Raw genomic sequence first — 15,945 nt, 5'->3', positions numbered from 1 at the left:
ATTTGGCATAGTAGATTAGTAAAAAGTTTCCTGGAAGTTGAGAAAATATTCACCCTCTAACAAGAATCCATATTCAAGGAAATCTTCATTCTCTGTGTTTCTTGGATGAAGATAAGGGTCCAGCTTCAGCTGCCTTACAGTGGTGATGTTGGCTCCAACCTTAGACAACACGTGTGGAACGAGCAAAAGGTGAACGTACTCTTAAAAGCAGAGGATACGAGCCAGTTTATTCTGAGCAAAAAGAGCAAAGCTGAGGGTGTCACACTACCTGACTTCAAAATATACTACTACAAACTTCTAGTAACTTTGCTATAACTTTTTTGGTATAAAAATGGATTCGTAGACCAATGGAACAGAATATAGAGCCCAGAAATAAATTCACACATCTTCAGCCAGATTATTGGTTTTTTAAAAGATTTGTTTGTTTGTTTATTGAAAGGCAGAGTTACAGAGAGACAGAGGCAGAAAGGGAGAGAAGGAGGTCTTCCATCCACTGGTTCACTCCCCAAATGGCTACAACAGCTGGAGCTGCACCTATCCAAAGCCAGGAGCCAAGAGCTTCTTCTGGGTTTCCCACAGGGGTGCAGGGGCCCAAGGACTTGGGCCATCCTCCACTGCTTACCCAGGCCACAGCAGAGAGCTGGATAGGAAGTGGAGCAGCCAGGACTTGAATCAGTGCCCATATGAGATGCTGGCACTGCAGGCAGTGGCTTCACCCACTATGTCACAGCCCCAGACCCCAGCCAAATTATTTTTAATAAAGGTGCCAAGAATGTACACTGGAGGATGAGACTAATATAAATAAATGGTGCTGCAAAAATTGGATATCCACACACACAGAAGAGTGAAACTAGACCACAGTCTCTCACAAAAATCTATTCAAAATGGATTAATATGTAGACAGCTGTTCCATTTTGAATTTGAAGTTCTACATGTATAAGCCGGACTGTTATTTTCATTAATAGGCCTGTGATACTCTACCAACATCTGAGCTAAGAGAATGAATAGGCTCTTGGGTGGCCTATATCTGTATCAGAGGTCAGTGTTCTGTTAGGATGCCCGCATGGCATGTGAACATGAAGTCCTTATACCATCTCTGAGATCCAGTGGTACTCAGAGCTAAACTCAGTGAGATTTTCCAAGATAGTCAAAATTTGTGACACTTAACCTTTTATTTGATTACTTAAAATGAACTTAGTTTTTTTCATTGAAAACTCTGCCAGACCCCCCTCCCCCTTTTTTTTTAAAATGGAGATTCAGAAGTGTTTCAACTCCTTCCAGAATGTTCTTATAGGTTTCTGAATTTGATTTCACCCATGTAATTTGAATCTAAAATTATGATTGCAAGCTGATTTGTAAGGTAACCCTTTGTATACCATCCAGTTTCAGTGTGAAAATTCAGAGATTTTTCTATTCTGAAGTCTTTGGTAGGACTTAAGTGATTCTTCAAATTACCCTTCAGCACCACTAATCCAAAAAGCAAACAACCTATGGAAAGGTCTCTTCCTGTTCCTTTATGATTCTTTATGACAGTCCTATCCTCACCGAACCCTCCGTCACTTACCTCACTGGACTCAAGTTCCTGAGTCATGGTTCTGTCTCCCACTTGAACCTACAGGGAGCCCTTCAAAAGTGTGAGTCATACACGGTTTTCCAAATCTGTGTGACACAGACAGGATAAATATGACCCATCCAACTTAAGGACCTTATGGTCGGGATTAAACCAAGACCAAGGCACATGTGTTTAGGACTGGTCTAAGGAAGAGGTAGACTGCATGGTATCGATGCCTAGTGAGCTGGACTTTCCAGAAGACAAAATCAATAAAAACAAGAACAATCAAGGGAGGTTTTTTGGAAAGAGAGGACTTGAATTAGAACTTGAAAATAGGAATACAAGGACTGATGGAAGGGAGCATTGGGTGAGAGGAGCAAGCTGGAGCTAGATGACTGTCCAGGACAACAGTTAAGACATCTCGAATCAACATAGTGGGCTATGCAAGGGAAGCCAGAGAAAAGAGCCTAATTAGCATATTCCCCTCCCCAGCCTCCCCATCCCTAGCTGTCGACTCCAAACTCCATCTCTCATTTCCAAGCTCAGATAAGTACAAGTCCTTGCACTTGTAATAGCTCCCTACTATCTCCCTCTCTCCTCCTACCCCTCATCCTTAGAAGGAGATTCACAATCAAGACTTTCCTGCGTCCCAGGAAAACCATTATTACTATGTGGAACATTTGGATTATGGGAGTATTTAGGTAATGTCTTTTCTTAAATGATCAAGAAACTTCCATTAGGACCCCACCACCACTCCCCCACTCTCTGATCTCCTTCAGATAGTTTATGCTTACCCCACGCAAGGAAGATGCTTCTCACCCTTTTCTACTGTTGCCGGCATTTGGAAAGGGAACCAATGGATGGAAGATCTCTGTCTTTCCACCTTTTTAAATATTTTTTTAAATTTATTTGACAGTTATAGGCAGAGAGAGAGACAGAGAGAAAGGTCTTCCTTCTGTTGGTTCACTCCCCAAATGCCCACTACAGCTGACACTGCGCCGATCCAAAGCCAGGGGCCAGTTGCTTCCTCCTGGTCTCCCATGCGGGTGCAGGGGCCCAAGGACTTGGGCCATCCTCCACTGCCTTCCTGGGCCACAGCAGAGAGCTGAACTGGAAGAGGGGCAACCGGGACTAGAACCTGGCGCCCATTGTCTTTCTACCTTTAAAATAAGTAATGTTGTGAAAGGAAAAATTATGTTGTCTGTTGGAGGTGTTCTGAAAGGAAAGGTTTTTCCTTTGTGTTCTATTCTGAAAATCAGTATCTCCCCTATCTAAGCATATATATATAAGAATATTTCTAAAGTTCATGGAAATGGAATTATAAGGTTTGTTTCGATAAAAAAATTTTTAAATGCATGGATATGCAGGGTCTTTAAAAAGTTCATGGAAAATGTGTATTGTGACAAACTGTGCATAGATTTCAAATTTTATACCAAATAAGTATATTTTAATTCTGTTTTTCATGAATTTTTTGAATTTCCTTTTCTGAAAACCATGGGAATATTAACACTCCCTACAGCATTGAGTTGTGACAGAGGATAGATAGGGCACGTGGAAGATGAGCACTGTGCCTGAAACAGAATACTGAGAAATGGTTGCCACCTATTTGTGTTTTTACTATATTTTATACTCTGGTGATATTTGCATGAGTTGGCTGCAAAAAAAATCCAATTATTTTTATGAACATCAAATTTTTTCTTTGATATTCTGTTTTATAGGGGAAGGCTAATTTGTTTAAGTATAATTAGTACTGACTCGTCAACTAGTAGCAATTAGTTTAAAGTACTGATTAGTAAGTCATGAATGTGTATGTGTACGCATAGATATACACACACATACATCACACAAACAGATACATATGTATATGAGAAAGAGAGAGTGAGAGAGACACACCAGCACACCTATACTAGGCATAGGGGGAAAGGAGAGGGGATTTGAGGAAGCTTCTCTGAAGAAGGGAGTTTACAGTCCACGCTGAACCAGGAGGTGATAGGAGTGGCAGAAGTGCGTGTTGGTTTGCTAGTGTTAGACCTGAATATGTGCCTGGAGGGGCAGGGCTGGGGGCTGCAGGGAAATGACCAGACCCATCCTAAAGATAAACCTGGGGTAAACCAGGTAAGGCCTAGTGAAGAAGCTCTGGTTAGGAGTTTGGCTTTTATTCTGAGGGCCACAGGGACCCACGAAAGGTAACTTTTGAGGTAGGGGAATGACAAATTCAGTCATGCACATTAGAGAAAATTTCTTATACCTTTGCAGAGAATCAACTGGAGAGGCTGTAGGGTAGGTAGGAAATCAGGAGGCTGATCCAGAAATTCAGTGCTGGTGGCCTGGACTGAATTAGCAGCTCTGTTTGCCTAAGTCTCACATGAAGGCAGGTGGAGCAATCCAACAAACTTGATTCTGGTGGTGAAAAATTAATATTGCCTGAGCCTGATTCTCTAGTATGCACACCTCTCCCTGAAGCAAGTGAGATCTTTTTGGAAGTTGCATTAAGTCTCCAAGGCCACAAGGGTGCCGTTAAACTTCTGCTTCGGCATACTAAATGGAATGGAATCTCAGCCTGCAGTCAGCCAGTAAATGAGTATAACTTATGTTGAATTCCAGCTAATGTACAGACTTAGAAGTAGCATTAAGTCTGGAAAGTCACTTGGGTACCATTTGGAGTACTGAACTGTGATTTACTTGGTCATACCCTGGTGGCCTCTCTGTGCCAATATAGCTTCCATAGTCTTTTCTACTTTGTTCCAGGGAATAACTTATGGAAAGAAAACATCCATTTTAAAAATATATTTTCTATATCTTATTCATTTTCCTGGTGGACAGGGATTATTGAGGTCAGTATTTATTGCTCAAAAATGTGTCATTTAAGTGAAAGTAGCAACTCATTACCTAAAAGTGTATAGTTGAAATGAAAATAGCTGGTTGTAGCCCAAAGCAATTTTTCCTATCAAGTACAAATAGTAGCTAAAGTTTGAAAAGCATGGCTGTGTCCAGAAGGAATTTGAATTTTATTTTACAAGGAATTTTAAATACTCATAAGGGTGCTAGATATATAATGTCAAGATCAAAATTGTGCTCTGATCTGCAAATACATAATGGGTCATGTGCCCATAAGGTCCAGTGTTGAAAAAAAAAAAAAACCACAAAATTGATATCAACCTGATAAGCCCCTTGAGGTCTGAGACTATGTCTTCATCAGTCTTTTATTCTCATGTAATTATCACCAGGGGCCTGGGCATTTAATTAACATGCAGCTGCCATATGCAAATGAGCATTAAAATGAGAAGTCTGTCTAGTGAGGGCTTGCTGTTCATCATGGTAGAGTGTGGGTAGCATGAGAGCACTTTGCTTCTCTAGGATGGGTGCTCTGGGAATTTTGCTCAGTTGATTTTTTTAAAAATGTGTACATGAGGAAGCTTCAAATATGAGTCTGTGTGATAGCTAAATTCGGAACTGTCTTAGGAAATATTTTCCCTTCTAATAAAAACCATCCTTGGATTGGGCTTTTAATGTTGATAGATGCTTGACAAGTAAATAGGAAATGAATTTTAGGCATGTGAAGCGATTAAGTCATTTTTATCTAATTTGGGGAAATAAAAAGAGGGGAAAGAGACATTCACACTGTGGCGTTCAGCAATGTTTCCTGGTGTAAACAACTCCTGGTGGATACAGCTGTGATGCTGTATCTCTGATGCTTTCCAAAGCATCTCCCCCATCTATCTATAGGATTTTGCAAACTAAGAAATTACACCCAAGAATGATTAGGTAAGTTGTTCAAAGTCCAAGCCATGTAAAGTAACGAGCCAAAAACTCTAGTCTATGTTGTCTTTTAAGTCAGTACTGAAATGTTCAGTAGCAAGTAAATAGGAGAGTACTTCAAAATGTTAATGGAACATGGAATTAAAAGAAAACTTTATTTGGGTTTAAAATTTTGAAATCCATGCTTAGTTTTCCATAATACCCATTTTTATGAACCTTTTAAAGACCCTTTGTATGCTTCTACCTATTCATTTGCTGTACAGTTTTAATTTTTAAAAAGCACCTTTTGTTTCTAATTACAAAGCAACACAACTCCTGAGTAGAAAATTTAAAAGTGTCCACTGGCTTAATGACTATTATGTGACCATATCTCAAATCCTTCAGAGATAACATTTGTGAGATTTTTGTGCTTTTTGCTTTAAAAATGTTTTTAAACAAGATCGTCTAAAGTATTCTCGGTTATTCGTAGCTTTTACTTCCATAAAATAATATGAAAATTTCCCATGTTTATAAACAATCTCAAAATGCCATTTTAACAGGTTCGCAGTATGCCATTTTCTGAGTAACACCTATTCGGGATTCAGGCTCATTTTTGTTTTGTGGTTAGAACCAATACTAAAAAACATCTTTGCTAATTATTTCTTTGTATAAATCCACAATTTTTTTTCTTAGAATAAATTCATGGCAGTAAAATTGTTAAACTAAAGGGTATACAAAATTTCCCAGGTACCTCCCAAATAACCCAATGGAAATGTTGTACCTATTAAAACCCCATTTTACAATGTTTAATAAGCATAGTTTTATATATTTTCATCAAAATTAGTGTATTTTTGTTTTTGTAGAGATTAATAATAAGGAGTAAATTTGAAGGAGGGGACTAAAATGTTCTTCTATTGTGTCCTGCTGTTTATAGTATGTGCCTCCTGTTGATTGTTCAACAGTGTGGACGTTCAGCAAATAGAATGTTACCTTGACAGCACATGTACTAAATAAAACACTGATCATGTTCCTCTTGATCTTCATGGTATCAAATTCTTCCAGTGATTCCATTCACTTTTCTGAGAAATGAAATCAGACAGTAGCTTTTCAATGGGCCACTGTTATGACCATATAAATAATGACCATCTGAAAGCATTTAGGGTTCTTGGAAGAAGCGTTGTAATTTGTGGAGCTGGCAGGAACTGTACAGACTACCTAATATAATCCTACTTTTTTGTACTATGCAGATTTTGTGTAAAGATATGAAAAATCTTGGTATGCTTTACAAATTGAAATAGAAAATTTAGTGTCTAATTCTGTCTGTAGTTTATGTGAGTTGCTTTTGTCCTCAGAAGTGTAACCTCTTTACTTTGTAATTCTTTGTAAAAATGAAAATAAAATCAACTATTTTAGGAAATTGAAATGTTATCCTTAATGATGAATTCTATAATTAAAGATAAACCAAACTCAAGTGTATCTTATGGAAATGAAATTTCTACTGTCATGTCATTATATATGGCTTAGTAAACTCTGTGTCTTTTCACTTTGTTTTAGGTAGTAGTTTTACAACATCATCAGGATTATATACAGGAAATAATTCGCTCACAAATTCCTCTGGATTTAACAGTTCACAGCAGGTAATTTGAAAAGCCCATTTAACCTCTGACATATTTCAAAATACGTGATTTTCTTATATAAAGAAAGATCGGTTTATATTACACTCTAAGTAAGTAAGACCTTTCCTCTGCCTTTTAATAGTTTTTTTTTTTCTTTTAAAGATTTTTTTTAGCACTCTTTTATAGTGAGTTTGCTTTTCAGATTGGTTTAATTTTGCCTACTTCTGCACCATAACATAGAAATATATGTGAAGGCTAAAGACTCTATCATCAAACCTAGAGTTTGTTGGCAAGTCTGAGCTCTTCAGTTAATGTGATTTGTAGGATGTCCTATGAGAATTCAGAAGAGACACAAAAACACAGACATATTTACAATTATACTTTGAAACATAAGGACTAAGCAGCAGTTTATTGACAGACTTTTCGCATGTGATTTGATTTGGTAGGACTATCCATCTTATCCCAGTTTTGGCCAGGGTCAGTACGCACAGTACTACAACAGCTCACCATACCCAGCACACTATATGACAAGCAGCAACACCAGCCCAACGACGCCGTCCACCAACGCCACGTACCAGCTTCAAGAACCACCATCTGGCATCACCAGCCAGGCAGTGACAGATCCCACGGCAGGTAATTATGTGAATTTTATTGGTCCTGCAGGCTGTATTTCTGGTGGCTTAAATGTGATATTCATGCAGTGGTTGCAGTTTTGGCAAGGGCTAAGCATAAGTATCATGATTAAGGCATTAATTTATTTTATATTTGAAAATGTTAGTATCAAGTATTTAAATTCAAAGGCACACGGAGATTTTTTTAATTTGTGAATATACTCTCAATTTTCAAGCTCTGTGTACTTTTTAGATATATAATAATAAATATTTAGCTAAAATTATTAACTGTAACAATATGACAGATCTTTTAAAAGTTCATGGAAATGGGCATTATGTGTGGGTGCAGTCTGTTGAAATCTTTACTTAGTGTATACCAAGTTGATCTTCTGTATATAAAGATAATTGAAAATCTTGATGAAGAATGGGATGGGAGAGGGAGTGGGAGATGGGATGGTTGCAGGTGGGAGGGAGGTTATGGGGGGAAAAGCCAGTATAATCCAAAAGTTGTACTTTTGAAATTTATATTTATTAAATAAAAGTTTAAAAAAAAGAGAAGTTGTACATGGATTTCAAATTGTTTTGCACCAAAACAAACTTAACTTTTAATTCCTTGTTTTCCATGAACTTTTCAAAGTTCCCCATATATAACTGTAAATGATTTGTTGATCCCACACATTGTCGATGAAAGTAAATTCAGATTGTCTGGAATTTAATGTTCATCATCATTACGTAGTTAGTGGGTTCCATCACAGTAATACACTGAGAGTTAGAACAATCAAGTAGCATCAAAGGGCTGATCATGCGAACATGGGTCGCTTGTTTGTCCTTTTCCCACTCATCCTTCCTGTGAATTCATTGCCATGTGTAGGAATGTGAGCAATTGAATCCTTCTGCACAACCCTTGGTGCACCTTTTGCAGGACAGCCCCTCTGTCTCTGGAAGTTTTCTGGCCTTCTATCTTTTATATTTCACCACTGTTGGGCCTTTCTTTCTGGAACTCTTGGTATTGTATGTATAATTTCCTACCTTGGTTTTTATCCACATTTCCTGTATTTTCTCTCATGCTTTTCACATTTTTGTTTTATCTTTGTAAAAGGGTACTTGCTCCTTTCATGGATTATGAGATGATCTAATATCCTCAAAGTCAGAATGTTCTTCCTCTTGCCTTTTTCCAGAGTTAAAGCCTACACTATTGCTACAAGTCATGTTAAAACAATCTATTAAAAGAGTTTCCTTTGTAATATTGTAATCATAGAATGTTAATTCTAGGGGTTACCCTAAACCACAAAAAAGTTTTATTATAACAGATGCTAATTTCAACATTTTTATCTTTGATCATTGTATTCCATTTATTTTTATTTACAAAAACTAATTTGATACTCTATTTTTCACCCAATTCTCATGGAATTGGGTGTATGTATCTCTTTTCTGTCTTTTAATTAGATTTCACATCTAGATAATCATACTGAAAGTAAAATTTAATATAGACTACATTGAACTTATTGTAGAGGTTTTTGTAAGATATTCCTCTTTACTTTCATAAACTTTACAAAAATAACATGAGGCAGGATTAGGAGGATCTTGTGTTTTCATGGGGGCCATTAAGTTACACAATTTCTTGGAACTAAATGGAATTTTTAATGAGGTCAGCTATGTGAGAAGTAGAAAACTTTTTTTGTCATCTATGGAATAACAGAGTGAAAATGGAATAGTTGAATTTAATTCTGTATATTTTGGTTATATACAGTATAAAGAAACTGATGAAGATTTTGTGATGCTTCTTAAATGAGGAAGATTAGAATTTTGCTGTTGGATCATATCATGAGAGTGTCTCTGAAAGATGACATTGTTCAAAGTAAATTTTGTCTATAAAAGAGCTGCCATGTGAAAGAGTCAGGATAAGTGGGCACAAATCCATGCCACTTGAGAAACCATATAAAATCAAAATTTTCAAAATGTTTATATGATTTTACTTTAAAAATGAGTGGTATATTTTAGCTTTTATTTGAAAAAGTGCTTTAGCATTTTAGGTGTTTAATTTCATTATTGCATGGTTACACAATACTTGTAGGAATGAATTGAACTGTAAAGAAAATATTTTTCAGACTTGTTATATTCACTGCTTCCCACTAAAATTAATGTGTCACATGGCTAGAAGTGAGTTCACTTGAGTTGAATGAGCTCCCACGTCGATAAGGAAATTAGTTACTTGAAAAATTTAAGGAAGATTTTCTTTTTTTCAACTTCTTAAAAAATGTATATAAAGGGAACAGATTTTATGTATTTAACATATACAGGTTTAAGAGAATAATGATGCTTCCCACCATTCCCTCCTCCTCCTTCTTTCCCTATTTTTCTTTTAATTTTTACAATGATATAATTTAGATTTTCTTTTTAATCACAAGTTTAACCCTCCTCTAAATAGAGAATTCAACAAATGGTAGGTAGAAAAACTACAATTCCTCAAGAGTATAGACAAGATCTATAAATAATAATAATCAAATCTGAAAATGTCAATTTTGGTCATATATATTACATTTTTTGTACTCTGTATGTTAGTTACCAAAAATCAGGGAAAGTATATGATATTTGTCTTTTGGAATGTGGCTAATTTCATTAGGCATAATGGTCTTCAATTGTATCCATTTTGTTGCAAAAGACAGGATTTCATTCTTTTTTATGCCAAAGTATTATTCCATTACATATGTATATTTACCACAGTTTTTATAGTAGTGATAATACTATTGATTCAGCTTCAATTTCTGGTATTCACTTGCCTTTCTTACTAGTCATAAGTATGCACTTGTTCTTTTTAAACAAAAAGTTTTGATGATAACGTACATATATTCATTAGCAAAAGAATTAAGTGAGATATATAAAAGATAAACAGTCTCTGTTGTGATAGAAATAAAAAAAGTTAAATATCTGTTGTTGAAATAATTTCAGATATTTTTTCTTTTAATTTTACTAGCCTATTGAGTATTATATCAATACTTTATAATAGTGGCAATTCAGACTTAGTCATTATCTGGTCCTATGTATAACCAGGCTACTGTCTTTCAATTTCATGACATCACATAGTACAGACACATCTGCAGACATATTGGTCCTCCACTCATCCTTTATGATATCTATTCTTGCAGTGTTCACAGAATTAACATAAAACATCACTGTAAGGTTTTTTGAGGGAAAACGTGTAAGGATCTACTTTTGTATTGTTCATTTTTAAAGTTATTTGAAGAACAGCTGTCGTTTAGGTTTATGACAGTCTGTAGTATTAACTTGAACACCTGTACTTTCCCATGAATCTTCAGTTGAAAAATTAATCTGTTTATAATTAAACATAGAAAGCAATATTCTCCTTGAATAAATGTTTTAGTACATTAAAAATTATATAACCTGATCATGAGTGTAAGCCCATATCTCTAGTTTGTTTCAAAAACTAAAAACAGTGCCTTTGCTTTCAGTTTTAAAAATGAGTTTGTTAGCTCATGCATGGATGATCATAATTGAACAAAATTCACAATGTCTGGGGATATGCTGAAACCTATCTGCCTTGAGAAACATAGAAACAAACTATCTGATCACCCAGCAGGATTTTGATTTATACATTGGATTCAAAAGATTCATCCCTACTGTTCAACTGTCAGTGTCAGTCTCCTTTCTCCTTTCATAAATTGAAGGACCTCTTGTTTGCTTCTGAGTTTTGGTGTATGGATAAAGTCGCTATAAACACTTGTGTGTAGACTTTTTGGCTGATGAGATTATTGGTTTGTATGCTCAGACTGTATTTAACTTTAGAAAAAACTGTGGAACTCGCTTTCAAAGTGACTATGCCATTTTGCATTCTCACCAGCAATAAATAGTGTTCTTGTTGCTCAACATCCTTTCCAGCATTTGATGTTGTCCATATTTTGGATTTTTGACATGCTAATGCATGTATGATGGTATCTTGATGTTTTAAATTACAGTTTCCTAGTGAAATATGGTGTGGGATACCTTTCATAGGCTAATTTGCCATCTACGTAACTTGTTGGTGAATTGGCTGATCAGATTTTTGCCTGCTTGTTATTTATTTATTTATTTATGTATTTTACCTAGAAACCATTTATTTAAGGTGTACAAACTTCATGCCTTTCATATATACAAATTTAGGAACATAATGGCTCTTCCGACCCTGCCCTCCTTCCTGCCTGTACTCCCACCCATCCTTCTCTTCCCTCTGCTAGCCCCATTCTTAATTTTTTACAAAGTTCTATTTTCAATCAACTTTGTACACATAAGATTAACCTTACACTAGGAAAAGAGTTCAACAAATAGTATGAGGAAAAAAAAACACAAAAAATACAAAACTCTTCTTTAACAGTCAAGTCAAGGGCTGTTAAAAGTCATCACATCTCAAAGTGTCAATTTCACTCCTATAGATTACATTTTAGGTGCTCTGTTATTTACCACAGACCAGGGGAAAATATGGTATTTGTCTTTTGGGGACTTCAGTTGATGGACATCTGGGTTGATTCCATGTCTTAGCTATTGTGAATTGAGCTGCAATGAATAGGTTGGTTGTTTTCATATTTTTGGTTTTAGAATTCCTGATATATTTTGTATAGATGTCTTATATTAGATATGTGTTTTGCAGATACTTTCTCCCAGGCTGTAGCTTGTCTTTCTGTCTCTTAAAACTGATATTTTTTTGCATAGAAGTTTGAAATTCTAGTAAAGTCCAGATTATCAGTTTTCTTTCATGAGTCTGCCTTTGGTGTTGCATCTTAAAAAGCTGATTGCCAAACCCAAGGTCATCTAGATTTTCTCCCGTGTTATTGTCTAGAAGTTTCATAGTTTTGCATTTCCGTTTCGGTCTATGGTCTAAACTGAATGACAATTTTGTAAGTTGGAATGTCAAGGCCTTTATATATATGTTTGCATTTGGATGTCCAGATGTTCCAGTATCATTTGTAGAAAAACATATCTTTTCTTCATTATATTGCCTTTGTTTCTTGTCAAAAGTCAGTTGACTATTTTCATGTGGTTCTATTTCCAGGCTCTCTGTTCTCTTTCATTACTCTGTCTACTCGTTTGCCAATGCAACATTGTCTTGATTACTGTACCTTTATTGTAATTCTTAAAGTCAAATAATCTTCCAACATTGTTATTCTTCGCTATTGAATTGGCTCTTCTGGGTTTTTTGCCTCTCCACATGGACTTTAGAATGTGTTTATCCATATCCACAAGATAAATTTCTGAGATTTTTGACTTGAATTAAACTGAATTTACAAATTGAGTTGGAATGAATACACATCCTGGCAATGCTGAATTATCCTACCCTGAAGCTGGATTTTCTCTCCATTTATTTAGAGCTTCTTGATATCTTTCATCAGAGTGTTGCAGTTTTCCTCCTAGAGATATTGTACATTTTAGATTTACACCTAAGTGTTCTTTTCTCTCTTTCTGAGTGAAAATGCTAATGTAAATGGAGGTGTGCATATTTTTAATTTCCGATTCCCATTGCACATTGCTGGGATATAAGAAAGCAATTGAATTGTGTCTATTGTTTGGATCCTCAAAACTCAGTACAGTCACTTAAGAGTTTCAGAATTTTTACCAATTATTTGATTTTTTTTTACATAAAGAATCATGTTATCTCTGAACAAAAAGTTTAATTTCTTCTTTTCTAATATTTATACCTTTTATGTCCTTTTCTTGTCTTATTGCATTAACTAGGATTTCTATTGCAAGACTGAAGAGGAGTGGTAAAGGGGATATCCTTACTTTATTCCTTAGGGAATTTCTTAGGGAGAAAGCATCTAATTTTTCATTAGTTAGTAATATGTTAACTAATTTTTTTTTACAAATTCTTTATCAATTTGAGGAAATGCCCCCTCTATTCCTGGTTTGCTGAATTTTTGTGAATGGATGTTGAATTTTTTCAAATGCTTTGTATCTGTTGATATAATCATATGTTCTTTCTTCTGGAACTTTTTATGAAGTATTACACTAATTTTTTAATGTTGAATCAGCCTTACATACTTGGAATAAATCCTGGTTGGTCATGATATATAATTCTTTCATACATTGTTAGAATCAGTTTTCTAATATTTTGTTGAGGATCATTGCCATGATGTTCGTGAGGAATACTAATGTGTAGTTTTCATATCTTGTAATGTTTTTGTCTGCTTTTGGTATTAGAATAATGCTGACTTCACTGATTGAGATGAGAAACATTCTCTCTGTTTCCATTTTCTGTAACAGATTGCAGAGAATTGGAACCATTTATTATTTAAATGTTTGAAATACACAGAATTTACCAGTGAATTCTCCTGGGTCTAGTGCTTTCTACTTTGGAAGGATATTAATTATTAAGTTTCTCTGATAGATAATAGCCCTATTCAGATTATATCATATTTCTCCTTGTTTTGGTAATTGTGTCATTCAAGGAGTTGATCCATTTCATGTAGTATATCTAATTTGTGGGCTTAGAGTTATTTATAATATTCTTTTATTATCCTTTTAGTATCCATGAGATCACTAGTGATAACCCTCTTTCACTTATGATACCCATTGTTTATGTATCCTCTCTTGGTTAGGCGGGCTAGAGGTTTATGAGCTGCACTGAACTTTTCAAAAAGCCAGTTTCACTGATTTTTCTCTATTTTTCTATTTTTAATTGCCATTGACTTCTCTGATTCTCATTATTTCTTTTCTTTTGCTTACTTTTGATTTAATTCACTTTTATTTTCCTTGTTTGCTAAAACTGAAGATTAGGTTATTGATTTTTTTTTTATCTTTTTCTTCTTTACCACTATGTGCATTCAATGCTATAAATTTTCCTCTGAGTACTCTTTTTGTTGCATCCTACAAAATGTAATTTCATTTTCATTGATTTGAAAATATTTTTATTTCATTATCATTGGAAAATTTTCCTATATAAGTTGCATATTTATAAATATCTTGGAGGAAAAAAACTTACAAGTGTGATGGTGTGTAGTGCATATTGTTAGTTACAGTCAGCTAGTTATTCACCTTACTAATTATAAAGATTTTTCTGTTAACTGGAGAATGTGTTTAGTTTCTGAAAAAAGGGTATCCAATGGTAAAATCAAATTTCACTCTCTATTAAGAAAATCTTTGTCAGAGTCTACTCTTTGTCCTTATATTTTAATTGATGGATTTCACTATTTTAAAATTTATTTTTTTAAATATTTATTTGTTTGAAAGAGTTACAGAGAGAGAGAGACTGAGAGAGAGAGAGAAATATTCCATCTGGTGGTTCACTCCCCAAATAGCCACAATGGCTGGAGCTAGGCTGATCTGAAGCCTGGAGCCAGGAGCTTCTTCCAGGTGTCCACGTGGGTGCAGGGGCCCAAATCCTTGGGCCCTCTTCCACTGCTTTCCCCAGACCATCAGCAGCAACATGGATCAGAAGCGGAGCAGCCGGGACGCAAAAGAAACCCCTATGGAATGCCAGTGTCTCAGACAGCTGCCTTACCCTCTGGGTCACAACACCCAGCCCCTAAAATTTATTTTTAAAAGCAATTCTTTAGAAAGTAAATTATTTTGTTCTATGTTTAAAATATAGAGAAGTGAGGAAGAGATAAATTGTGGGGTGTTTGTCTTTTATACTAGTAACTTCTGTGCTAATGACTAAAGTCAGCCACTGAAGTGTGAGTGTGTTCTCTTGTACGGAATCCTTAAAGCTTAAGACATAGAACTGCCAACCAAACAGAATACATGTTTCCAAAAAAGTAATAAAAATTATTTCACCACTTGACTGTGTTTTCCTGGAGAAATTTTTTAATCGACTTTTTTCAAAATAGCACTTACTTCATTCTTTCAAAGACAATTTTTGTCATGACTCATATATGTATAATCAGAATATGAATGGTCATTTGTAATCTTACTGTGCCATATTTAAATAATTTGACTTGAAAACACTTTTTGTGTGCCTAAAACAGCCTAGAGTATCACATAATAATTGCAACACAGCTATCATAATAGCAGTACCTAGTAAAGATTAGGGCTTAGAGCTTTTCATTGATTGTTACCTACAGTCTCACAGCATACTCATGAGTTGGGTAATATTACAGATGAGCAAAATAAAGCACATAAGCTCTTTAATGCTGGTAACATTAGGTATTATTAAATTAATCAGGAGTTTTGATGTTTAATTCTTATTGGAGAACTATTCACCTATACCCTATTTTTGAAATAATACAAAGCAGTTAGAGGGGGAAGAACAGAGTGAATGAATGGTGGTTAAAAACATTTTAGGTTAAGGTGAAATAAAAGCAAATTGTTAGAAATTAATTTTAGAGTGCTCTTGGTCTCCAGATGGTACAAGTGTCATAGAAAAGTCAATTTTCTGAGAATTTGTTCTGTTGAATTTCTTACCAAAACTTAATGTTGAAATCTACCTTCACATGCCCTG

The 15,945-nt window shown here is 35.1% G+C and overlaps 1 protein-coding gene across 46 annotated transcripts in view; it reads left to right on the top strand.

Moving 5' to 3' along the window:
- The window catches only part of EYA1 (EYA transcriptional coactivator and phosphatase 1), a 371,713-nt gene that overhangs the window by 262,173 nt on the left and 93,595 nt on the right, over positions 1 to 15,945 (top strand). For all 46 annotated transcript variants that reach the window (XR_016235724.1, XR_016235723.1, XR_016235727.1 and 43 more), the window contains 2 exons: positions 6,845 to 6,927; positions 7,353 to 7,539. Coding sequence is in view for 41 of the 46 variants with exons in the window: in XM_089335376.1 (XP_089191502.1) it covers positions 6,845 to 6,927; positions 7,353 to 7,539 (270 nt within the window). In the remaining 5 variants the exon portion in view is untranslated. The remainder of the gene's footprint in view (positions 1 to 6,844; positions 6,928 to 7,352; positions 7,540 to 15,945) is intronic.

The sequence above is a fragment of the Oryctolagus cuniculus genome, chromosome 6 (assembly GCF_051225735.1).
Source record: "Oryctolagus cuniculus isolate XC-2025 breed Fujian yellow rabbit chromosome 6, ASM5122573v1, whole genome shotgun sequence".
NCBI classification, from domain to species: domain Eukaryota; kingdom Metazoa; phylum Chordata; class Mammalia; order Lagomorpha; family Leporidae; genus Oryctolagus; species Oryctolagus cuniculus.
This window is presented reverse-complemented; position numbering and strand designations above follow the sequence as displayed.